Raw genomic sequence first — 25577 nt, 5'->3', positions numbered from 1 at the left:
CTCACCTTACGGTCTATGGTGTCAGCAAGAAGAAGCTAAATGTGTCTGAACTCTTTTCTGTGGATTGATTTGACATGACGTGTGATCAGTTTGTCTCTGGTGTTGCTCATATTAGTGAAAGCTAATAACCATCGTCAAGGGGTTGTCAAGGAGTTTTGACCAATCAGAATCAAGCATCTTACACAACCAGAAGATCAGTAAGAAAGCCGGGTAATAATATTTCATAAGATGGATCAGTACCTTATAATAGAGCAAGCGGCAACCCCCGGTCTCAAAATATAAAGCACATGTGGAAGTGTTATAAACTGCAATTCATTGAGAATCCACTTGAGGCTGGCTGCAGAAACACCACAAACCACATACACACCCATTCAAAGAAGACGATCTTTACAGCAGAAATAAACATGTTTACAGTCTGGTTCAAAAAACGGCTTGGGTCTACGTAGCTAATCTCTCTATCGGCACACACTGTTCGGGGTTGAATTTTTTCTAACACAACGGTTCAGAAGATATTAAGATTACAAATTTTTGCCCAAATAAGGACATGACTGACTAGACTGACAGGCAGGAACACATAGCTGTTGGCTAGGAGTCTCAAACTCTGCCTCTTTACGTCACACTTTGACTGGTTGAGTTCAGCATTTCCAATATGGCTGCCGCCGCCGATTGGCTTCCAAAAAGCGTTCGGGAACAGATGGGTGACGTCACGGATACTACGTCCATTATTTATACAGTCTATGTAATAGACTAACATTATTACAATAATAGAGAGAGGCAGATCATATATATGCAGTATGTTTATTTCTAGAAGATACTACCTGTGTTGAAGAATGATATTTGTGGTGCAGAAGCAAAAAAAAGGACCAGTTTCTGTTTTTTTGACACTAAATAATATGAAACCTTCAGAATCCCAAAATAGCCTGTCTCAAGGATCTGAGTTAAAAAAAACTGAGAGGAGAAGAGAAGCAGCTGAAGGTTGTGGTGTTCTGGAAACAGTCAGGTTTAGTGTTGACAAGCCGGAGTCGGTGTCACTGTGTTCCTGACACCGAACAATACAGAGGGGGGAGAGACGGCACACAGCTTGAGTCAAAGAGGAAAAACAGGGGTGGTGTCAAACAAGGGAACAGAAACAGGCTGGAGGGACTGATATTTAGCAAATACACAAAGTGCACAGAGAAGAAGAAAGAGAGAGGAGGAGGAGGAGGTGATAAAAAACTTTAAAGGAGTAAATTCCCGGAGTGTTGCTATTCCTGGCGTAGTGAGCATACCTCCCTGGCACAGCCTAGATAAAAGTGCCTTAATGCTGCTGATAAGACGGAGAGAAAAAAAGGCAGGAGGGAGGTCAAATTGCTCAGAGGGAAGGAAAAGGAGCAGAGAGAGAAAACAGAAAGCTATACGATGCACTGATACGAGAGTGGTCCTCTGGAAAAGAAGGTGCTGCACGGACCTGCAGACGTGTGATGCATGCTGGAGCGCAGACAAAGCCTTGATGTGTAATTAAGCTGACAATCTGAGGGATTACTTATTAATTCCATAATTCAAAGACCCCAGTCATGTACTCTGCCCTGCTGCCAGGCCTCCTGGAATAATCTCACTCATGAATTCTGTATTACACTCATCAGTCCCGCTTTATTACACAGACCTGACACGAGCTATTCGTCATGAAACAGCCAAACTAAAGCCGACACTGAAGAGGAAACCAGGTTTGAACAGTTAACACAGTGTAGGAGCGGTCTTAACGCAGACCTAACACATCCCGTTTTAAAGTCCAGACTAATGCACAGCCTTATGAAGCAATTACATCAATTTCCTATCTGCTGACATACACGTTTCCCTTCCTGCATCATCTCATCCTCCCTTTTTCCTCCCCTGTGCCCTTCACTCAATCTGCCTCTCCGTCAGTCGTCCATCACTCAGCAGTCTCCACCTCTGTCTGTCCCTTTAGGTCTTCCAGATTCTCCTCAGTCTCCCTCTGTAATCATTGAGTACAGTCCTGCTCTCTCTTTTCATCCTCTCCCTGCTATGAGTTTCAAACCTGCTTCTACAGTTCAACAAGCACAGGACTCCCCTGGGTCTAGGAGAGTGAGTGTAAAACCGAAGAGGGCATGTAGTCTTGTAGTGAAGGGACTATATCTTGGTCCAGCTCTGAGGGTAGCTCGTAACAGGGATGTGCCTGGGGCTGAGGCTGGCTTTGAGCTTGGGACAGGGTGGGGCAGGGGACAGTCGCAGGTCATTTGGGGACGTCGGTGTCATAACAGAGGCTTGGATTTGAGATGAGGCGACCAGATCTGGGTCTGACAAACCGAGCCTTCTACGCAGCCCTGCAACACCTCGTTTCCAAGAGGAGAGGGGAGAGGAAGGGTTGGATGTAGGGGAGGATGGAGGAGAAGGTGGGACGGAGGAGGAAGCAAGATCTAGCTTCCCAAGCTTGTCCCCCATGTGTCTGAAAAGGGATGTTATTGGGGAGGGATGGGAAGAGGGACCCTGTGCGTATGGCTCTGTCCTGCCTTCAACATCTGGTTCTGGAAGACAACACAGCCAACCTGGAATTAGATCTGGACACTGAGGAGGATTCAACTATTAGCCAAATGCACTATAGAAGTGAAAGAACTTCCACCAGATCCGTGTCCCGTCTGTCTCTGATCCAGCTCCGTGCTCCTTCGTCCGTCAACACACACCGGTTGCATTTTCATAGCGCAACATGGATCAGAGACGCAGCCGGACGCAACGGAGCAGATCCAGTGGAAGTTAACACATTGACTAGAATAGAAACGTATCAGATCTGGAGCTGTGACAGATTGGAGACGGATTGGAGACGGATCTGGTGGAATTTGGCCGTTAGCTGCAGAAAATGTAACTCTGAAATTAAAACCATAATGACATGCCCACTTATCAACAGAAAGATGTTACTCCAGTTCTTTCTGCACATAGAGACAGTTAACCAAGAGGACACAAGAGGAAGAAGTCAAATTTCACAACTCTGCAAAAACACATTTAAGGACTTATGTTAAGATAATGAAGCTCCAACAGTCTGCCTGAGACACATCAAGTGACCAAGGCAAAAAACAAAAACCAAGGCTTTTTTTACTGTGACGTCTGAATCTTAAAGACCACACATGTACATCCTCATGCATGTTTTACAGGTCTCAGTAAACAGGCTGTTTTTAAAGGGAAGAGACTTTAATGGATGAGGTGGCTCAGAGAAAACCACCTCACCTCCCCTTGTTAACAACCCTGAGCACTGCGTTCGGACATGTGCTTGTAAAGTTTATAGCCTTCTATGATGTCACTCTTTAAATGTTCTGTTTATATTACAGTGGTTAATAGTCCAAACATTAGCCTGACAAAATGCAAGGGCTTCTTCCTGACAGACTTCAGGGAGCAGCTCTCATGTTTCTAGTGTGATGTGTTGTCTTTGTGGCTTTGTAGCTCATCTTCTTAAGCCGGGGCAGAGGGTTAGTTACACAAGGCTATGATGGGAAAGTTCCACCAGATCCGTGTCTGGTCCGTCTCTGATCCGTCACAGCACCTGATCTGATAGGTTTATATTCTAGTCAGTGTGTTGACTTCCACTGGATCTGCTCTGTTGTGTTCCGGCTGCATCTCAGATCCGGCAGGTTGGAGCCCTCTGGATCAGATACACAAGACTTCTATGTTTCCCGGATGCCGGAGCACGACGCATCAATCTCAACAGAGCAGATGGAGCGGGACAGGAAGTCAGGCACCAAAACAAAATGAAAACATCCGGTTAATTTTCAGAATAAAACACTCTGTGTTATCACCAGATCGTATTTCACTTAACTACAACAACAAACCGTCATGATGAGCGGAGCCAGGCCTGGAGTCAACAGGTCAGAGGTTTTCAGAGGACCAGAAAGACCTAATAGAAAACCTCTGTCACTCCAGCTGTCCGGCGGTCCTGCTCCGTGCTGCGTCCTGAAAACACAACCGGTGTGTGTTGACGGACGAGAGAGCACGGAGCTGGACCGCAGCAGATCGTAGACAGACCGGACATGGATCTGGTGGTCCAGATCTGTAATTTTGTACTTTAAAAGGCAGAGACTTAGATACTGACTTGATTTCTTCACCTCTGTGTGCTGAAGCCTTGTGTGAGCTTTAGCTTAGCTAGTGATGTCATTTGTGCAGAGAATAAGGACAGTGATTGTTTTGCTCATTTACCTGCACTGGAATAATGTCTGGATGAAAGGAAAATAAAAATTTAATATTAACCTTTCTAATATGTGTCTGAGTAAATCTTCATTAGTTTTTATGCAGCTTCATAAAAGTGTGAGGACTCTAACAGGAGAAAGGATCATAAGGGGCGCATACATCTAGTGCAAACAGTGTCAGTGGTTAGGCAACAGAGAAGCTGCATGTCAGAGCGTGGCCAGCTACAGTAAATATGGAGGAATGGTGTGTTGAAAGAAATTCCAAGATAAGCAGATCGGTTATCATGTTTCACTTCAGTCTCTCCATCGCAGAAAGCCCAGAGGAGAGAAAGTCTGTTTTTAATTAAAAACAGACAGAAATACCGTCTGAATACCGTCTGCGTGCTCGCCACAATAAAAAGAAACCTCTGATTATCAAAAAGATATGATGTATGTTCTCATTATGATGGAAACCAACAGCTCTTTGGTGATTTTGATCTGTTTGAACACCTCTCACCTCACTATTCTCCAGATTCAAATACATGACAGCAGCACACGTGTCTCTTTGTGAAGAAACACCTCTCACCTGTGAATCAACGCTCTGAAAACCAGGGACAGGAGCTGAAATGGAAACTTCTCGAGATAGTATGACAACAGAAACAAATCAGCTGGTATTTATGACGTGTTTTTGAGTTCAAAGATTAAATATCCACTACAGCATGCCATGACCCATGTTCGCCTTACACGATATGTATACACGCCTTCCTATTTCTTAGCTGCATTAGTCCAAAGTTCAGCCCACTCCCTCCATCCATCACTACCTGTCTTGTTGCACAGCCCTCCTTCCATAAAGTTTACAATGAAGGGCTGTAAAAAACATTGGCACCAAAATATTTGATCTTTTTCTGTATAATCTATAGGTGCTGTCAATTTAGAGCTTTTTGGTTAACCCTCACAGCAGTCCTATTCAACTAGCGGCCCGTGGGCCACATGCGGCCCGAAAGGAACCCTTGAGTGGGCCGAAAGCAACTGCTGAGTGATTGTGACTTGGGACCGGCAAGACAAACATCTTTTACTAACTTCGACAAGTGCTGCTCTTTAATTGTGTTTATGCCCTTTTGGATGTGGCAATATGTTAAATAAACATCCAGTGTGTTTGTTATCTTATTCATTTGTTTTCTTTTAAATGGTTAACTTTGCTCACTGTCTGCTAAAAATGTCCGGCCCAGCTCATGGTGAAGAACGTCTTCTTTGAGTTTGTGTGTATGTGGCTTCCTGTGTGGACGCCTGATGAATTGCAGTTTACAACACTTCTGCATCGGCTTAATATTTTGAGACCGGAGGTTGCAGCTTGGCAGGAGGGGCCATGAGCTTAGCTGTTGCTAACAGTGTTAGCTCAGTTTTTCAGGTTTTCATTGGAAGCTAAATTATCACCAGAGGTCTCTTCCTCTTGCATCTTCAGGAGGTGCAAACCAAGCCTTGCTAAAATAAACTCCCCTGTTTGTCGCTCTAATTTTATGTACACTACCAGCTTGTATTTATCTTAATTGTTTTCAACATTGTAGATTAATACTGAAGACATAGGGCTATCCATTGTGTACTAACCCTACCTCTGAACAACACAACTGATGGTCTCAAACACATTAAGAAGCAAGTCATTCTACAAATGAACTCTTGACAAGGCTCATGTTAATCAGAAACCATTCCAGGAGACCACTTCATGAAGCAGACTGAGAGAATACCAAGAGTGTGCAAAGCTGTCATGAAGGAAAAAGGGGGCTACTTTACAGAATCTAAAATATAAAACAGATTCTGCTTTGTTTAACACTTTTTTGTTCATTCAATAATTCAATTTTGTTCTTTCATAGTTTTGATGTCTTCAGTATTAATCTACAGTGTTTACAATCATTACAATAAATACAAACCCTTGAATGAGAAGGTGTGTCCAAACTTTTGACTGGTAGTGTATCTGGTTCATAATGTTCATCCAGGTGAATTATATAGCCTTGTTTTAGAAGACCAAATTCTAAATAGAGTCAGTAAATTGACTCCTACAAAAAGGAAGTAGTCTCTTGAGCGTGTTTATTGACTGCCTGGCTGTTGAATCGACCTATATTAAGTATAAAACGCCCAAAGTATATAATAATTATGTAAATGTCACCTTGATGCTGCACTGAGAGATGTTTTATCACCCAGAGCTTGTTAACAGTTGAGTTTCTGTCTTCCTTTCACTCACTGTGAGCCTCCAGTCTCACTTCCTCCTTCCACATTTGTCCCGTTTATTTCTCTCTCCATCATAAAACTGCTCTTCTCATTCTCTGTTTTCTACAGAACCTCCTCCCTCCATCAAATTATCTTCTCTAACTGACTTTGAGTTGAGAAATTCTGACAGTCTATATAACAGAGAGCTACCCCCCCTAATGTCCTCCATCCATCCAGGCTGCATTAAGTCTCATCCAGCCAGGTTTACAGAGAGCTTTTAACAAGGCTGTGTTCTCTCTCTTTTCTTAAATGTTCCCTGGCTCTATGCTTTCTTTAACCTTTTCTTCTTCTCCTCCTCTAGCACTCACCATCTCTCTCCCTCCCTCTCTCCCTCCCTCCCTCCCTCTCTCTCTCTGTCCATCTACACCCCGTGTTAAGCGAGCCAGTGCTCTGCTGCCTGGGGTCCAGTCTGGCCTGCTGTCCTGTCTAATCTAGCCAGCAGACTTGATCAGAGGCTGGCCACATTCCACCCAAAATGCCAACTCGCTCACTCCCTCCAACCTCCATCTCTCTCCCTCTTTTATTCCTCTCTCTCTCTCTGTCTCTCTCTCTCTCCCACCCTCCCCTTCCTGGGCCTCACTCTGCATTCCTCCCTCACTAATACTATATTCCCACTCTTGTCCTCCCTCCCTCTCCCTCTCTCTCTCTCTCTCTCTCTCTCTCTCTCTCTCTCTCTCTCTGCATTACTATCACACTGCACTCTCTCCTTTCTGCACTTCCCTAATTAGATGCCTTTCCTAAACAATGCCTTTCCATTACCTCCTCTTTAATACTGTTTACTCTGTGCTTTCCATCCTTCCATCTCTTATGAGGCACAGAATATGTTCCTCCTCCTCCTCCACGCATTCTTCCTTCAGTGCTATGAATACATTGCTCTCTCTCACTCATTAAATGCAGGGGAATAATTCATGCTCTGTGGAAATAAAGCGATCCAAAGCAGAGTCGGCTGATTTTTATTATTTCAGAGCAGATCGTGCTCTTAACTTCTCTCCTGTGCTCCTTGGGGAACATGACAATTATTACACCTGCCAGCACTTCCTCTCTCTCTCCCACTGTAATCTCTTCATCTCAGATCTCAGCTCACGACTGAAATGTCTTCTATTACGTGTCGTGGTGTCCAGCTCTTAAGGTGCATTTCGACCAATAGTTCCAGGGTCTTTTAGCCCTCAGAACTACTTTCTCCTGAACTAAAATGTTCCTGTACCCCCATTGTTGTCTGTGTTTTGATCACGGGCTGAAGTCCCGGGTAGATTATACAAATCAGGCCAGTGACGTATGGAGAAAAAAAAAATGTAAATACACTACACCACCAGACCAGTAGAGGGCAGTAAAACTAAGAGGAATGCCATTCATCACAGATGACACCATAGAAGCAGACGGACAGGCAGGTATCATTATGAGCAACACAACAGTTAGCCTGTTAGCATGAAGAGACTCAGCTGGTGCTGTTTTAGATGGTGCTATATTTCATCACAGATGGATTCACTGAATCAACACGTGAGAGGAGTTAAGCACGAGTAGCAAAGACGTTTCAACACGGCTTTAAAATCCTTTTTAACTCAAAAAGCCGTGGCAGAGATCGGCCGGTGTTTTGGTTTAAACAGCGACCCTGTTAACTGGAGACTTTCAGCCGGATGCATCCCTCATAAACGTCTTTAGACGATCATTAAATATCTGATGAGGATATTTTGAAATCTTAATAAAAACTAAACTAGTTTGCATTCCCAGGAACTCCCTCTGTGTTTCAACAGCTGTGTAAACTCCACAAACACTGACACGTTCAGCTGAAAGTCTCCAGTTTACAGGGTCACTTTTAAAACCGTAACACCGGGAGAGACGCATTCACAGTGGGCTGAGAGAAGACTACTGTTACAAGCTGCTAAATCAAGAGAATCACAGCTTCTTCTTTTGAAAAGTACACACACATACAAAAAAGATAGAACAAATAAAAACTAATGAAAGAAAGAGAAATCAAGTGAATCACAGATGTGTGTGATGTTATTGTGGACGACGGGCGGAATAAAAACACTGCAGTTAATCTACCAATCAGACACGTTCAGCATTGCAGGCCCTGCCCCCGAAAGTCCCAGGACCTTTGTAAAGTACTACCCCCCTATCAGGGGCTTTTTAGGGGGAGATTAACTACCCCTGAACTAAATTTAGACCCAGGGTCCACCGGTCGAAACACACGTAGTTCCGAGGTAAAGTTCCTCTGGTTGAAAAACGCCTTTATATTCTGTCTCTTCTGTCACAGTCTTTGCCCGCCTCTGTCACCCTGCCTGATTACTCCTCAGTCTCAGGACGCTGCCTCTCTCACTCCTGCCCTCATGCTTGCTTTGCAGGGTGGGTAGACTTTGTCCATGTTGTACTTTCACACTGTAAGTTTCCTTTTCCTTTGTGGGATGACTCATATACTGGTTACTAATTACTCAGACCGTCCCTGCTGGGATAAGCAAATACAAGCATTCCTGTCCCTCTCCATACCTTCCCCCTCCACCTTACAGCTGATGAGTTACAATCCATTCAGGACTCAATCTGTGTGAGCAGCGGGCAACGTCACCGAGCAAACCCACACCCTGAGAGCTTGAATAGCTGCTACCACTTCACAAATGACAACCTGGAAACTTTGTACGTTATGTGGATACACAAAGGATGTTCTGGATGACTGATATGGGCAAACATGGTGTCACCCTTACCAAGAAAATCCCCTTTGAGAGCTGCTTCAACAGCTGATCCAAGATACACCTGAGCGTGACTCAGTTTCACTTTGATCAGAAGCTCTATCTGGGATGCAATCTTCAATGGAGAACCATGTGCCTTTATTGCTCACTAAATATCACATCGTATTTATGAGCATTGATGTAAACTGTGTTAATGGTTCAGACTGCTTACTGGGAGGCAAATTATCCCCAGAGGACTCTTCCTCTTTGAAACAAATCCATTCTGTTATGAGCAAAATCACTAAATACGCACTTTAAAGCTCCTGTGGGGAGTTTTAACTGGTCATGAAAAAGCCTGATATTTAATCTGAGGCCTCTTTAATGACCTACAAATGCAAACATGACCACCAGCGACAATATTTAGTGTTTTTATATTGTAACTTCTAATGTGTGAAACTACAGCAAGGGGGTAGGTGTCAGACGAGTACCTGAGAGGAGCTTTAAAGTTCAACATCAGCGTCACTCCATCGCTCTTTTTTGGACTCTACTGAGGGGCTGCTAGCTGAGCTGTAATAACGTCCATGTCAATGATGTCATGTAACAATCACTTTGAACTGTTCCCTCATCTATGACTGGTCATAGGGGTTTGCTTTAAAAACATCTCTTTGTTAAAAGTGCTTGAATTACTTGGAGCTTAAGTTTTTAATGCTCTGTGACAGCTCTGATTTAAACAGGTTTTAATCATAGATATAAAGGATGTTCGTGTTTAGTCAGCTAAACAATTAAACATCATCACCCTTGCTTGTTGGCACCAGACTTGATTAAAAGGTTATTAATATTTCTTGTTATGGTAGGCCCAAAATGCTGGTCATAGCGCCATTGTGCTGCAATGCTTTAATATCCAGATGTAAACAAGCACAGATGATGGATGGAATCTTGTAGTGCAGCGCAGTTTGGCATTATTGTGATCTAGGAAAAGGAGATCAAAGTGTATGCGGCTGTATCTTAACTCGACAGCCTATAATATGTACCCAGCACAGATATGTGGATGTTAACCTGAGAGGAGGACTGAACGCTGGGGGTGCTAGCTCTGCTAACATTAGCAAACACTAGCAAATCAATTTGACATTGTTTACCCACAGACTCTGTGACAATGAGTTGAGTTTCATCTTCGCTGAAGTGCAGTCAGTTAGTTGGGATTTAATTTTCCTTAATGACATTTCTATCACACTGCATCCTCTCCTTTCTGCACTTCCCTAATGAGATGTCTGTCTTTAACACTGCCTTTTTCATTACCTCCTCTTTAATACAGTTTACTCTATCCTTTACATCCTTTCATCTCTTTGAAGTGACGAGAAAACTAGTGGCTTCGGACCATCACTTAAAGTTAGAATGGAAAGATAAGTATCACATTACTATACTACTGACCCAAGCTACGGCGTGGCATGTATTTTTACATTTTACAGCCATGCTGAGTCTCTGGAAATACGTTTGAGATTCAGAAATGGAGAAAATCACGACTGCGACTGCGACTGCGACTGATGTTTCTTCTTCTTTTGCTATTTAATGCAGTTAGCATTCTTCTTCTTACTGCGGTTAGCAAACAGCTTTAAGACGCTATATAGCCACCGTCTGGAGGGAATACTGTATAACAACCAGGCACCGGTAAAAACGATGAAAAATTGTACTTTTAAAATGAGAAAATATTAGAAGTAACTCTAAACGATTTTACACAGTGAATTAATATTTGAATATTTGAAAATCATTACCCATCCCTAACAGAAACCACAATGTTCCTAATTTACACAACGCTTCATAACACCAGTATGGACCAGGACATCATTACTAACAACCCTCAACAATCATTGAATCCTTATCTGGTCTACAAACTGCTCTCTGTAGTTCTTCTTGGTTGGATTGTTTACCTCTGAGCACATGACACATTCTAACAACAATGACATGTGAGTATCGGACACATCCTGATGTCAACACAAGCTGCAGAGAGGTAGAATAAACATTCAGACAGTTTATGATTGGACATGTTAGCAACACAGCTCTCGGCCTGCTGAACCCTCCAGCCTTAATGAGACTCCAAGCCACCTATGAACAGGCCTCTTCAGTGCTGCCATGACAGCCAGTAAACAGTGGACACCTCACTGCCAGCTCCATAGTCATCATCACATTGTTTAAGGAGCGGAGAGTCCAGAGATGTAGGAAATACCCGTTTCAGCAGACTGGTGTTGTTGTGTGAAGAAGTAATTAAAAGATGAGTGGTGCTGACGGTGTCCTCACACGGGCACAACACTTGTACGAGTCAGCGTTAGCCGCTGGTTAGCAGCGTAGCGCTGATGCAGAAGGAAACAATGTGGGTATTATTCAAGAAGCAAAGCACCACAATACAAGAGACACTCACAGCCTAACATCCCTCCCTCTATTATCCATCCATCACACAAAAAGAGCTCACAGTCACCGTGAGGAGAGATGAAGTGTTGTTCTTCAGCTCTGAACACATTTCAAAGATATCTGTGTCACTGCACCGTTCAATGAAGGCCAAGCTAATGTTGGCCCACACTCTCGGCTCGTCTGAAGTCCTGCTCTTATGCAACAATGGCAACCAGACCATGAATGACCACTGACCTATTTGCATTTCCATAAAGGCACAGTTTGAAAAGACACGCAGAAGTAGTGATCTAAAAATAATACGTCAGCTTGTGACTGAAACTTTGAACTGAACTGAGCAGGTTTATTGTGATAACGCAGATTTCAGGAGCAGGGCAGGGAGGGACGGAGGGAGGGGTGGAGGGAGGGAGGGGTGGTTCAGGTATGACTAGGTAGGATCCTCACACGGTCACATTCCTTCTACGCAGCTGATAACGAGAAAGCAGCATGGATATGGCTCTATGAAAATGGATGGTATCTTTTGGTGTAGGGTTGTTTGTGTGCGGATACAACAAAAACAAAAACAAAGCAACGAAGGACTAATCATTAAAACTATTCATGTTCCCATTTAAATCGCTTCTTATAACATTTTTTAAAGGATTTCAGAGTTATGTAGAAATGTTAATCTGCTCTTCCTGTCTTGTTAGGTAGTCTAGTATTAAGTATTAATAAAGTTCCTTTATTTCATTTTTATTTTCATATATATATATATATATATATATATATATATATATATATATATATATATATATATATATATATATATATGTTTATTTCTTGTTTTTCTGTTCAGCACTTTATAACTTTGTTTAGAAAAGTGCTATAAAAATAAAGATTATAAATATTATTATCATCAATTATGTTTATAAAATTGTTGTATCAAGACCTTCTAGGTAACTTAGGATAATTATAATAATAATAATAATAATAATAATAATAATAATAATAATAATAATAATAATAATAATAATAATAATAATATAGTTTTTAAAATGATAATAATAGTAATAGAAATAATAATAATAATAATAATAGAAATAAAAACAATAATAGTAATACAAAATGATAATAATAATAACATTAATAATAATAATAATAATAATAATAATAATAATAATAATAATAATAATAGTTATGGTAGTAATAGGTATAGTTATACATAACTAATATTATTATTATAACTAAAAATAATTATTATTATTATAATAGTTATAATAATAAAAGTAGTAGTAATAGTTATAGTAGTCATAATAAAAAATATTAATTTAAATAATAAAAGAATAATAATAGTACAAAGTTATAGTAGCAATACTTATGGTAATAATAAAAATAATAATTTTAATCATTACATTATAATAATAATAATAGTTAATATATAGATAAACATATTTATATATCATTTTGTATAATGAATTGTATTGCTTCCATATCAGTAACCATTAAATTTGTCCATTATTTAAACAACCTATATTGATAGAGCTCTATACAAAGGTTCTGTGTTAGCTGTTGGCCTGATCTAAGGAGGCCACTAACTCACTGTATAACATCAGTAGCAGTAGTAACTAACGCCTGCAGACACATAAAGTCTCTAAAAGCTGCTAATTTGCTGCATCTGCACACTGCAGAGCCTCTGTAGGCGGGATCAACTGGTGCTAAGCAGTAAGATGAAAAGGGGGGTAGGCTGAGGCCATCGTGGTCTGCAGGGGGTTGCGGCTGTGTGAGTGTGTGTCTTCTGTCTTTGTTCTACCTTTTCTGAAGCCAGTGCGTGACCGATGTGTGATGCTGCTGGCCCGGGTGTTTTCATGTGTTTTCGTGTGAGTGTGTGACCGCTAGTGAGCCCAGCGAGGGGGCTAGTGTCTGGAGTGTGTAATTGAAACATGGTCCCATGCAGAGCTACACAGTGACCCCCACTAATCTCCTCCTGACAAAGTGGCTTAGCTTCTATAGGGTCATATGGCACGGCGAGACAGCTTAAACACAACAGAGCGGGCTGTCCAACCTGCCCCTGTTAGCAGACCTTGTGGTCCCCCCATCCTGCATTCAACAGGTCACGACCTGTAGATCGTTAGAGAGGGATGCACTTCAAAAATATATCAATCAGGATTACATGGTGTAATCTCAGGAAAACAAGTCAACACTAACACTTCAACGTTTGCAAACAATAACAAGACAGTCATGAAACTTTGAGTTGCAACAACTTAATCCTTCCACAACTGCACAGATAAATCAGTGACATCCAGTTCCTTTATAGCAGGGGATTCATTTTTTAAAGTACAAGCTCATCAGCAACAATCTGGAAATATAACACAATCCATGATACAGTGGCTGTGTTTAGATTTGTTGCAATATCAAAAGAAAAGGATTCTATTTCAATTCTTACATTTGACTTTAGAAACTGTATCAGAATAAATAACACAACCATGTAAATAATAAGGATGGGCAATGATTTTCGAATATCCGAATATTCCTTCACTTAGTAAAAATCGAAGAGTTACTTTAAATATTTTCCCTGCAAGACGGTGGCTATAGAGCGTCTTAAAGCTGTTTGCTAACCGCTTTAAATAACAGAAGAAGAAGAATGCTAACTGCAATAAATAGTAACAGAAGAAGAAAACATTAGCCACAGTCGCAGTGATTTTCTCCGTTTCTGAATCTCACACTACTACACACGTATTTCCAGAGACTGAGCATGACTGTAACATGTAAACACACACGCCACATTGCGTCACAGAAACACCGACATAAAGATCCAGACAGACGCTGTCAGTGCCCACTACTAGCAGCACCTCGTCCTGCTGCTGGTTAACGAGAATGACACACCAACGGGCGGTTAATGGGACAGGTGTGTGTGTGAGTGTGTGTGTGTGTGTGTGTGGGGGGATTATTCAAATAATCTTCGAATAGATGCCAATGATTATGGAATAGTATTTTGGCTTGAAATGCCCATCTATAGTAAATACAGTCCCAGAAAAATAAGCTAGCCTCAATCAGAAGAGACAAATGTATCATTTTAAACACAGCTGTCTTAATAAAGGAGTATCTTATATTATCTTATCTTAACAACAACATATTTTGCTCCACCCCTTTTCATTGTAATTGTTATAACCAGAGGCAGTATGAATGTAAGAAACAACAGGAGTCACACAGTACACACAGACCTCCTGTGTAACTACAGAGCTTAAAACAACAGATATTGTAGTTTGAAGAGGAACTTCACTTTGTTTACGAGACGAGTGCGACTGAAACAGCAAAAGGTCATCAATTATCTGTTATATCTACTTCTGTTGACCGACCTCGTCCGTTTGTCTGTAAACAAAAACTGCCTCGAAGCAACGCTGCTGACCTTAAGCTATGTGCTGAGAAGAGACTCTAAAGGACAAAGTTAGAGAAAGGGGGTGTGGAGTTGTTTCTGTGCAATGAGAAGTGAATAAAGACAAAAATAGACCAAAAACAACCTGCAAATCTAAAATAGACTGATGAGGCAGCTGCTTTTAGAAATGTATCTTGTTGATGAAGGAGAAAGAGTTCACAAAGCTTGGTGACTTCACAGAACAAAAATATATCCCATTTTTCTTTGCTGTGCTTCTGAAAGCTTGAACAAGGCTCTTGTTTGTTCTTCCAGTGGAGAGCAGATCCGAGCTGACAAGCCGGACTCTCTGTTCAAACACTTCCTCCGTGCTTACCTTTCCTCTGCAGGAACAGCCTGAGCAGAGGACTCGCAGTGGTGATGGCTTTGTGGTAGTTGTCATCGTTGTTGATGGGCAGCAGGTCGCCGTGCACGTCAGCGTAGCCGACCAACAGCTCCACGTTGGGGATACGATGCACATGCTGCAGGAGGCCGTAGAACTCGTCGAAGCGGCCCGGCTTCGATCGGTCCAGAGAGAACCGACGAAACTCTGCACCGAACTGGAAGAAGCAGAAATGGAAACATTACAGACGAAGAGCATAAAAATGAAACAAGCATTGTTATAACTTCTTGTTTTAGAGCCTAGAAACTATGAGAAAGCTGAGATTTAGTGTAAAGAGCTATGCATGAAATGTTAAAACACATCTCTTTAAAGGGTCTGAGATCAGGGAATGTGAGAGAAAAGCCTTCAGTGTCCCAAGAGTCGACGGTCTATCATCCATGACAGACTGCATGTGATGAATTATTAATCTGACTTTGTGATGTATCTGTTATTTTCTATTTTAATATTTAAATTAAAATTCAAAGCTGGTACTTAGACATGAAACTACTACAGCCAACTTTCTCCAACAAACTTTAACAACAGAACAGAAAGTTATAAAATATCCATCCATCCATCCATTATCTTGACCCCTTATCCTGTTAGGGGTCACGGGGGGCTGGAGCCTATCCCAGCTGGCTTGGGTGGAAGGCAGGGTACACCCTGGACAGATCACCAACCTATCACAGGGCTAACATGGAGAGACAGACAACCATTCACACACACACACTCCTACGGGCAATTTAGAGTGACCAATTAACCTGGTGAGTATGTTTTTGGATGGTGGGAGGAAGCTTGAGTACCTGGAGAGAACCCACGCATGCACAGGGAGAACATGCAAACTCCACACAGAAGGCACCTGCCCGGCCGGGGATTAGAACCAGGAACCTTCTAGCTATTCTTAGTTTATGTCATAAACTAAGAATATAATTATAAATATTCATACATAAATCACAGACTCAAGTCATGGGATGTGGATGCACCATTTGGGATGGAAGTGTGTGAAGGAGGAAAATCAGATAAATATTTGAATACCATAGACTGTATAAATAATGGACGTAGTAACTGTGACGTCACCTATCTGTTCCTGAAGCACTGTTTTGAAGACGATCGTCTGCGTCAGCAATTTTGGAAATGTTGAACTCAACCAAACTTCTGTCGAGCGATTGTGAGGTAAAGAGGCGGGCTTTGAGCCTCCTCCCCAACAGCTACAGTGTTCCCGCCTGTCAATCAAGTCAGCTGTGCCTCTCATAATGGAAAACTCGTAATCTTAAACTCTTTTAAATAACCACGGTATGAAAAAAATTCACCCCCCTACAGTGTGTGCTGATCGAGAAATGAGCTATCCAGACTACACTTGTTTTTGAACCAGACTGTAAACATGTTTATTTCTGCTGTAAAGATCGTCTTCTTTGAATTTGTGTGTATGTGGTTTCTGGTACTTCCGGAGCCAGCCTCAAGTGGACGCTCGAGGAACTGCAGTTTTTAACACTTCTGCTTTGGTTTAATACTCTTGGCCGGAGGTTGCTGCTTGGTGAATACATTAGAATGCTTAAAATTAAAAATCAGAAAAAATCTAAATATACACTACCAGTCAAAAGTTTGGAAACACCTTCTCATGCAAGGGTTTGTTATAATTTATTTTAATGATTGTAAACACTGTAGATTAATACTAAAGACATCAAAACTATGAAAGAACATATATGGATATATTGAATGAACAAAAAGTGTTAAACAAAGCAGAATCTGTTTTATATTTTAGATTCTGTAAAGTAGCCCTCTTTTTCCTTCATGACAGCTTTGCACACTCTTGGTATTCTCTCAGTCTGCTTCATGAAGTGGTCTCCTGGAATGGTTTCTAATTAACATGAGCCTTGTCAAGAGTTCATTTGTAGAATGACTTGCCTTCTTAATGTGTTTGAGACCATCAGTTGTGTTGTTCAGAGGTAGGGTTAGCACACAATGGATAGCCCTATTTGTCTACTGTTGTAATCCAGATTATGGCAAAACCAGATTATTTCATAGTTTTGATGTCTTCAGTATTAATCTACAATGTTGAAAATAATAAACATAAATAAAAAACCATTGAATGAGAAGGTGTGTCCAAAGTTTTGACTGGTAGTGTATTTGTATAAAATATAGAAAAGCTTGGATCACTTGATGAAACCGTAGGATCAGTGGTAATGAAACGACTCAGTAATTAACTCTGTGTCTCATGCTATAGCTCCTGAATGTGAGGAAGAGTTTGCATGGCACAGAAGACTTTTTCAAATTCATCATTGAAACCCTGAAAAAACACTTCACTTCCTTCATCTTGACACAAACACCAACCAAGAGGAAGTAGAAGGAGGCTAACTGATTTATCCGTTGGCTGATTTAATCAGTAAACATGGGCCTGATTTCAGCCCGTCACACATCACACTGGCATAAGAGCTGGAGATATTTAACATCCATTGCTGTAACACTACACCTGCTATACAGTTTGATTTCATGCAGTTATTGTTAGCTACTTTCAGAGAGTGTTTACAGCTGCTCCCGTCTTGAGCAGCGTCGTACAGATTCCCGTCTCGGCCGTGTGCCTCTGTTTGAGAAGTCGGAGTAATTGAGTTGTGCTGCTTCTTTGAGTTGACACAGACTTTAGACAAACTTTACAGCAGACATTGGTTTGCTGGAGGTAAGACACAACAAAGCTCGAACACTTCTTGATGAAAAAGGAGCTATTTTAAGACACGAGCGCCGACAAGAGCAGCAACACTTCTGTACGGGTGTCTCTCTGTGTGGATCTGAATTATGGGAGAGCAGAGAGATGATGGCACTTTCATATCTTTATTAACCTTCAATTTAATAACATGAATTAATTTGTGTGTTTGTTTACTACACTGGATAGTTAATAAACAATGATTCTGACATTTTTCTTTACTTATTCATTTTATCAGATTAAATTGTTGACTTAATCCTTGACAACCTCTCCCTGATGCTTATCACAACACCTCACAGTTTGTTAGTGTCATCATTGTGTATGCAGTAGGTTGAAATGTCAGCGTCTTTATGCAGCTCAAAAGATGACGGCACGTCTGTGACTCGTGTTTGTTCTGTCAGGTGTTGATTCCAGGTGCTGTTGTTGACCAGAAAGTTAGTAAACAACATCCATTTAGCCACTTTTATACCTCGTCAGCTGTAAGAAAGCTGGCCAATGAATATGTATTTTTGAGTGGCTGAACCAAGCGGCAACCTCCAGTCTTAAAATATGAAGCCCATGCAGAAGTGTTATAAACTGCAGTTCCCTGAGTGTCCACTAGAGGCTGGCTGTAGAAACACCAGAAACCACATTCACACCCATTCAAAGAAGACGATCTTTACAGCAGAAATAAACATGTTTACAGCCTGGTACAAAAAACAGCTTCGGTCTGAAGAGCTCTTTTCTCTAAGTACATTTTTTTATAACTCGACAGTTCAGAAGATATTAAGATTAGGAGATTTGCCCAAATAAGGACATGACTGACATGACTGACTTGACTGACGGGAACACTGTAGCTGTTGGCTAGGAGGCTCAAAGGCCCGCCTCTTTACCTCACACTAGCTCGACAGAAGTTAGGTTGAGTTCAGCATTTCCAATATGGCTGCCACCGACGATTAGCTTCAATGCGTCACGGATACTACGTCCACTTATTATACAGTCTATGGTCTCAACATCTAAAAGTAAAATATTTTTCTTAGTAGCTTTGCAAAGATAAATTGAAAAAACACAGAGGCTGTATAGATTAAATGTTGTTTATAAATCCAGCTCAAAATGTCATCAGACTTTCTTTCATAAAGATTCTGCAACAAGCTAACATACTGCAGATGTAAACACGTTGTTGTTTGTTTGTTTGTAAAGTATCGAGGACACATAAACTGAGGAGAAATAGATGCACTATGTTCAGGACTGAACAGCAGCATGTAAAAGCCCCCGACTGAACATTTGCCCTGATATTGTAAGAAACACTACGTTTCCAGCTTCCATGCCCTCCCATACACATCGCTGTCTGATGAGTAACTCTGTGTGGTATGTCTGGATCAATGGCTGCACATGCCTGTTCCTCTGACAACTGTTGAGCTGAGACGGAGCATTATGTCCCATTGGTGGTGTTGAGGAGACGTACCGAGTGTTGTGGTTACTGTTGCCCCGTACTGACAAAAGATGATCTGCCTTTCACTGCCAGCCTGGACTTTGTCAGCTTGTCCATTAGAGCAAAGCAGAATAATATTAAATATCAGGCAAGAACCCTGAGGTTTGGTGTGATTGAAGCAAATATTGTTATTCTAAGAGAGAGGAAATCAGCCTCTCCTCCCTGACAAACACCCAGTCTAAGTTTCTCAAGATTTGGGGACCCTTTGTGGAGTCTGTCAAGAAGGAGAGAGGTCTGTCTGGGAGCTGACTATGATTGCACCCTGAATGATATTGTGCTGTGATATCTTTTTGCCTCGCCATGGACCCCTCTTAACATTACAATGACCTTTCAATCTGTGGTGTAAAACTGTGGAACAGACTCAACATGGAGCTACAGCAATGCCACAACATAATCCAGTTCAGGAAGAAGTATAAAGAGGAGATTTTCATGAGGTACAAGGATGAAGACAAGTGTTAATAATCATGAGGGGTTTGCTTTTGATTGTAGGAGTAAATATGAAGATAGGTTATGAAGATTTGTTTTGTGGGAATGCATTCATATAATGCCAAATAGTGAATGAAGGGGTAGATTTAAATAAGTTTTAACTTCTTCCTACTCCTCTTCACACATGTAAAGTAAAATGTTGTATGTTTTTTTTTATTATTTTACTTTTACATGATCGAAATTAAGACATCAAATCAAATCAACCTTCTGTGGACTCTACTTCTGTCCATCCATTTATGTGTGGACAATTCATCAATATATGGACTGACACGGTTGCACATCTTATCTCTTGTTCTAGCAGTTTTTTTTTTGTCGATCTTTCTCATGCGTGTATGTCTTTTAAATGTATTAGTAAAAATGTTATAAATACAATCTTTAAATAAATATAAATATAGGTCAAGTAACAAAATAGGTTCTGAGGTATATTTCTTTAGAACAGAGGTTCCCAAAGTGTGGGTCGGGACCAAGCAGCAACCTCCGGTCTCAAACTATGAAGCCCATGTGGAAGTGTTATAAACTGCAATTCATCAAGAATCCACAAGAGGCTGGCTGCAGAAACACCAGAAACCACATACACACCCATTCAAAGAAGACGATCTTTACAGCAGAAATAAACATGTTTACAGCCTGGTTCAAAAAACAGCTCAGGTCTGAAGAGCTCTTTTCTCTAAGTTATTTTTTTTTATAACTCGACAGTTCAGAAGATATTAAGATTATGAGATTTGCCCAAATAAGGACATGACTGACTTGACTGACGGGAACACTGTAGCTATTGGCTAGGAGGCTCAAAGGCCCGCCTCTTTACCTCACACTAGCTCGACAGAAGTTAGGTTGAGTTCAGCATTTCCAATATGGCTGCCAACGACGATTAGCATCAAAGCGTCACGGATACTACGTCCACTTATTATACAGTCTATGGTCTCAACATCTAAAAGTAAAATATTTTTCTTAGTAGCTTTGCAAAGATAAATTGAGAAAACACAGAGGCTCCAGAGATAAAATGTTGTTTATAAATCCAGCTCAAAATGTCATCAGACTTTCTTTCATAAAGATTCTGCAACAGGCTGATATACTGCAGTTGTAAACACGTTGTTGTGTTGTTTGTTTGTAAAGTATCAAGGACACAAACTGAGTAGGAAGTAGGACGCCCATGCGGAAGTGTTATAAACTGCAATTCATTGAGAATCCACTAGAGGCTGGCTGCAGAAACACCAGAAACCACATACACACCCATTCAAAGAAGACGATCTTTACAGCAGAAATAAACATGTTTACAGCCTGGATCAAAAAACGGCTTGGCTCTACATAGCTAATTTCTCTATCGGCACACACTGTACGGGGGATTCATTTTTTTCTAATGCAACAGTTCAAAAGATATTAAGTTTATTAGTTTTACCCAAATAAGGATTTGACTGACTTGATTGATAGGCGGGAACACATAGCTGTTGGCTAGGAGGCTCAAACCCCACCTCTTTACGTCAGACTATGCCTGGTTCAGTTCAACATTTCCAATATGGCTGCCGACGACGATTGGCTTCAAAACAGCCCTTAGGAAAAGATGGGTGACATCACGGATACTACTTCCATTGTTTATACAGTCTATGGTGGGACCCCCTGGGGAGTCGCAAGACACCAATGGAGGGTCTTCCAGATTTTTAATTTTTTTTAAGTAATCTAAATTTGCTTATTTTACCCATTATTGTAAAAATATACACAAGAATAGTTACATTTGAAATAAAACCCTTCAAATAAGTACATGTCATTAGTTTTCTGCCTTTCTTTGTTGCCAGATGACTCCTAAAGTTGGGTTTAGGGTTAGCCAACAGTTCATTAACAAAAGGATCAGTAGCAGCAGGTTAATTCACAGCAGCACAGGAAGCACACCTACCTGTGAATGTAGGTAAACTAATTTTGAAGTGAGAGGCAACAGTTAACCGCTTTGAGGGACAGTGGGGGGTCACAAGTCTTTGGCACCTATATTTTGGGGGTCGCGGGCTGAAAAGTTAGAGAGCATAAGAGGACCCTGAGACCCACGGTTTAGGTAAGACTTTAGAGGGTATAATATAACTTTGTGTGAAACTGTTTACAGTAGAGCTGCAGTCTGTGTAAACACATGTCATTAAGCCTCAGTGTGTTAGTGTCACAGCAAGAGGAGGGGAGCATGTGGCGGAAGGAGCCATGAACCGCATGACACCTGTACGCACAGTATATAACATGACAAATACATAATAACACAATATAACAGGTAAAGTTTAACTTAAATCTGCTTTAAATAGTGTAAACTTATAATGTTGCTGTAGGAAAACTTCACTCTAACTCATTATTCATGGTTGGTGAATGATCAGGGGAGCGGCGGAGGAGGCTGTGACAGGTGACACAGGCTGTCAGCTGACAATAATAACCTGCAAACTTCCTATCTAAGCAGCTATCTGTGTTATCACCTCAGACTACACCTGTGTTTAAATCAAGGTGTTAAATAATAACGAGTTAGTGTGGGAAACTTTACGCAACTTTGTCATTTGTGCGACATCATAACTTGCTATCGGTGTTTCGGTTTAACGGGTGACCCTGTTAGCTGGCGACTTTCAGCCCAACGGTCACAACTGTACCTTCACGCGCCCTCCTGTAACTACGACAACCACGGACGCATTCTGTAGATAGTCAGCAGTTAACAGGGTCACTCTTTAACCCGAAACACTGGCTAACTTAAATTAGCAGGAGGAGTGTTATGTAGTGTAGAGTGAAGGCTAGCTGCCCTGATAACTCCGTCAGTACCTTGCTCTTCACCTCCACTGCACTCAGGGAACGGTTGCTCGGCACTCGGTGGTTCTTGTTCATGTTTCGGTAGCAGCGGGACTCAGCTCTCCCTGCTGCCGCTCCGCCGCTCCGGTATCCTTATGTGTCCTCTAGTTGTGTCTCCGGTACTGTCCCAAAAGACTTCTCGACGGTTTCTGGTGTCCCTCCAAGAAAGACGGGCTGCCGGCCGGCCGAGCTCACCTTGTAGACTTCCCTCCTCTCATACTCACCTCCGTCCTGGTCTCTACACCTCCACTGTGTGTGCTGTGTGTGTCCGTCTACCTCCTCCCATGACTCCGTGTGTGTGTGTGCGGCTGAGCGTGTTCGTGTGTTTCTGCCTGAAGAGAGGCGACACACCAACCTTCAAAATAAGACGCAGCCCCTTCAAAATAAAAGCCCTCTATCTCACGTTTGGCAGGCTTTATCCTAGCGGGGGATCCAAATCTGGCCCCAAATAGAGAGATCAAGACAAGACCAGAAAACCTCATGTAGGGGGTTTAGAGTTAATTCATCCAGCAGCTGTTAAATTGGTCTTTAGAACTCATCCATGCAGAAAAGCGTCATTTGTATTAGCTTATTTCCTTTATAAAGATACTATAAAGGGTCATTAGGAGGGATTCAGAAGTATATTTGAACAGAGTAGAATTGCAAAACCACAAACAATAACTTTGCCACTGTGATTCAATTAGCATTGCAGTATTTCTCAATTGCTAAAACATATTTCTTGACATCCACCATGTTTTCTCAATACTATAAGCACAAAACCCAATTTTCAAACTACATTCACCAAACCTCTGACTCTTCCTGCAAAACCAAACAATGTTGTCAGATCATACCCAGAGTCAATCAGAATTAAAAACAATACTGAGCAGTCATTACACACTACACCAAAAACTGAAAACACAGTGCTCAGGACATGAAGCTGCAGAAATAATGTTTACTGTTCACAGTAGGCTAAATGAATTTAGCACCTGTATACAGTAAACATAAAGTAAACACAAATATAAATGAGAAGCACATTACAGAGTAATCCACAAAATCAAACTGAAGTGCTTACAGTATCTACGATCATTCAGCCACAGCATCAGGTCTAAGTGCTGGGTCAGGCCACAGGACTTCATCCACATCACAGGCCACATTCTCCCTGGCCAGGCAACAAGAGAAAAAAAACCTGGCGAGCCGGATCCAGGATTATAGTGGTTTGCTCACATCATTAGCCACAAGTGTGATCAGTTTTGAGTGGTTGTGTTTAAGCTGTGACACCCATGCTTCAAATGTGTTTCACTTTTGCTACCTGTGCTTACCATTATTCAACACAAGTGCATCACAGTGCAACATGTGTTTTAGTGAGAGAGAATGTGTTTGAAGTTGTGTCTAACAGGTGAAGAGTGCTGATGGTTTTGCCAAAAGAGTGACTGATTCAACACATGGGGTCAGGCCACTAAGGAATTTGGTTCAAACACTAGGGTTTAGTGTTTTAAGAATTGAGAAATACTGTATGTGTTGGTAAACTGGTATGTTAATTGTTGTGAATACGATTTTATTAGGTGTTTATGATATAAATGTAACGTTTATGTAATTATGTAGTAAATGCTACAGATTAATGCACTTTGTTTCTTACATTATAGTGACCTCTTCTGGCCAAAAGTCATACCTTACTGCTGCTGGCCTCTGGTCCAATATTGTACACACTGCTGTGTATCCTGGTAGGTTATCATGTCCACCATTACACACAGTATTACAGTTGTATGAGATTTTTTAAGTTACACATTATCACAACTCAGTCTCCTTTTGTCCAAATGTATTCAGCTATTCTCTACGTTATCTCTTTCTCAATTTTCCAACATGGAAGTGAATGATGCCCTCTCTGTACAATAATTAGTGGTGGACAGTAACAAAGTAAATTTACTTAAGTACATGTTTTGAGTATCTGTACTTTATGGGGGAACTTATTACTTCTTTATTTATTTATTTATTTAACCTTTGTTTAACCAGGTGAGTTAATTGAGAACCAATTCTCATTTGCAATAACGACCTATGCGAGGAGGCAACACAGGTGGCATGACAATAATTAAAAGACAAAACAAGAAACAGAGAGGAAATACATAGAAACCTAGAGACAGAACAATACAATACAAAAATATGACAGCAGTGAACAACTTCAAAGCAATTTAAAAGCAAGTGCAGTGATGTTGAGTTATGGGGTGTATTAGTTTTTTGAAAGTGGCGAGTGGAATGAGAGAGGTCAGCTTTAGGGATTGTTGAAGGTGATTCCAGTCATTTGCAGCGGAAAACTGGAAGGAGGTGCGACCAAAGGAGGTCCGGGCTTTGAGTGGGATGAGTTTGATAAGGCTACTTGAGCGCAGGCTACGGTTTGTGCTGTGAAGTTTGATTAGTGACTGTAGATATAACGGGGTTTTACCAGGGAGGGATTTGTAAATGAATAGAAACCAGTGTGTTTGTCTGCGAGAGTGGAGTGAAGGCCAGTTCAGCTGAGAGTACAGGTGACAGTGGTGAGTGGTGAATGGGGCTCCAGTGACAAAACGGATAGCAGCGTGGTAAATGACATCCAGTTTGTGAAGGAGAGTGTTGGAAGCGGACCTGTAGACTATGTCACCGTATTCAAGAATAGGGAGGACTGCCATCTAAACCAGAAGCTGTACTTCTACTCCATTTAAAGACAAATATCACACTTTGACTCCTCTACATTTCTATCAGTGCTCTAGTTACTCTCTACTTTATCTTTGAAGTCAGCTGATGAATCTTCTTTTCTGAAATCAGATCCCAAAGACTGTAAACTGTTGGTGTCCTTGTGTTTGGTTTGTCTCAGTGGTGTAGCCGTACCTGTGTTGAGCGTAGATCAAACGTTCTTCAGATCAGTGTGTTCATGTA

General features: G+C 41.3%; 1 protein-coding gene across 1 annotated transcript in view; it reads right to left on the bottom strand.

Moving 5' to 3' along the window:
- Window positions 1–23032, bottom strand: part of pard6b (par-6 partitioning defective 6 homolog beta (C. elegans)) — a 37484-nt gene extending 14452 nt beyond the window's left edge. Inside the window, exons 1-2 of the mRNA XM_034695628.1 lie at window positions 22665–23032; window positions 15193–15415 (exon numbers count right to left, since the gene is read on the bottom strand). Of these exons, the coding sequence (XP_034551519.1) occupies window positions 15193–15415; window positions 22665–22727 (286 nt within the window). The 5' untranslated portion in view covers window positions 22728–23032. The remainder of the gene's footprint in view (window positions 1–15192; window positions 15416–22664) is intronic.
- Between the last annotated feature and the right edge of the window lie 2545 nt (window positions 23033–25577).

Source organism: Notolabrus celidotus, chromosome 11 (genome assembly GCF_009762535.1).
Source record: "Notolabrus celidotus isolate fNotCel1 chromosome 11, fNotCel1.pri, whole genome shotgun sequence".
Classification (NCBI taxonomy): Eukaryota; Metazoa; Chordata; class Actinopteri; order Labriformes; family Labridae; genus Notolabrus; species Notolabrus celidotus.
Note: the sequence above shows the minus strand (reverse complement) of the source record. Positions and strands in the feature narration are given on the sequence as shown.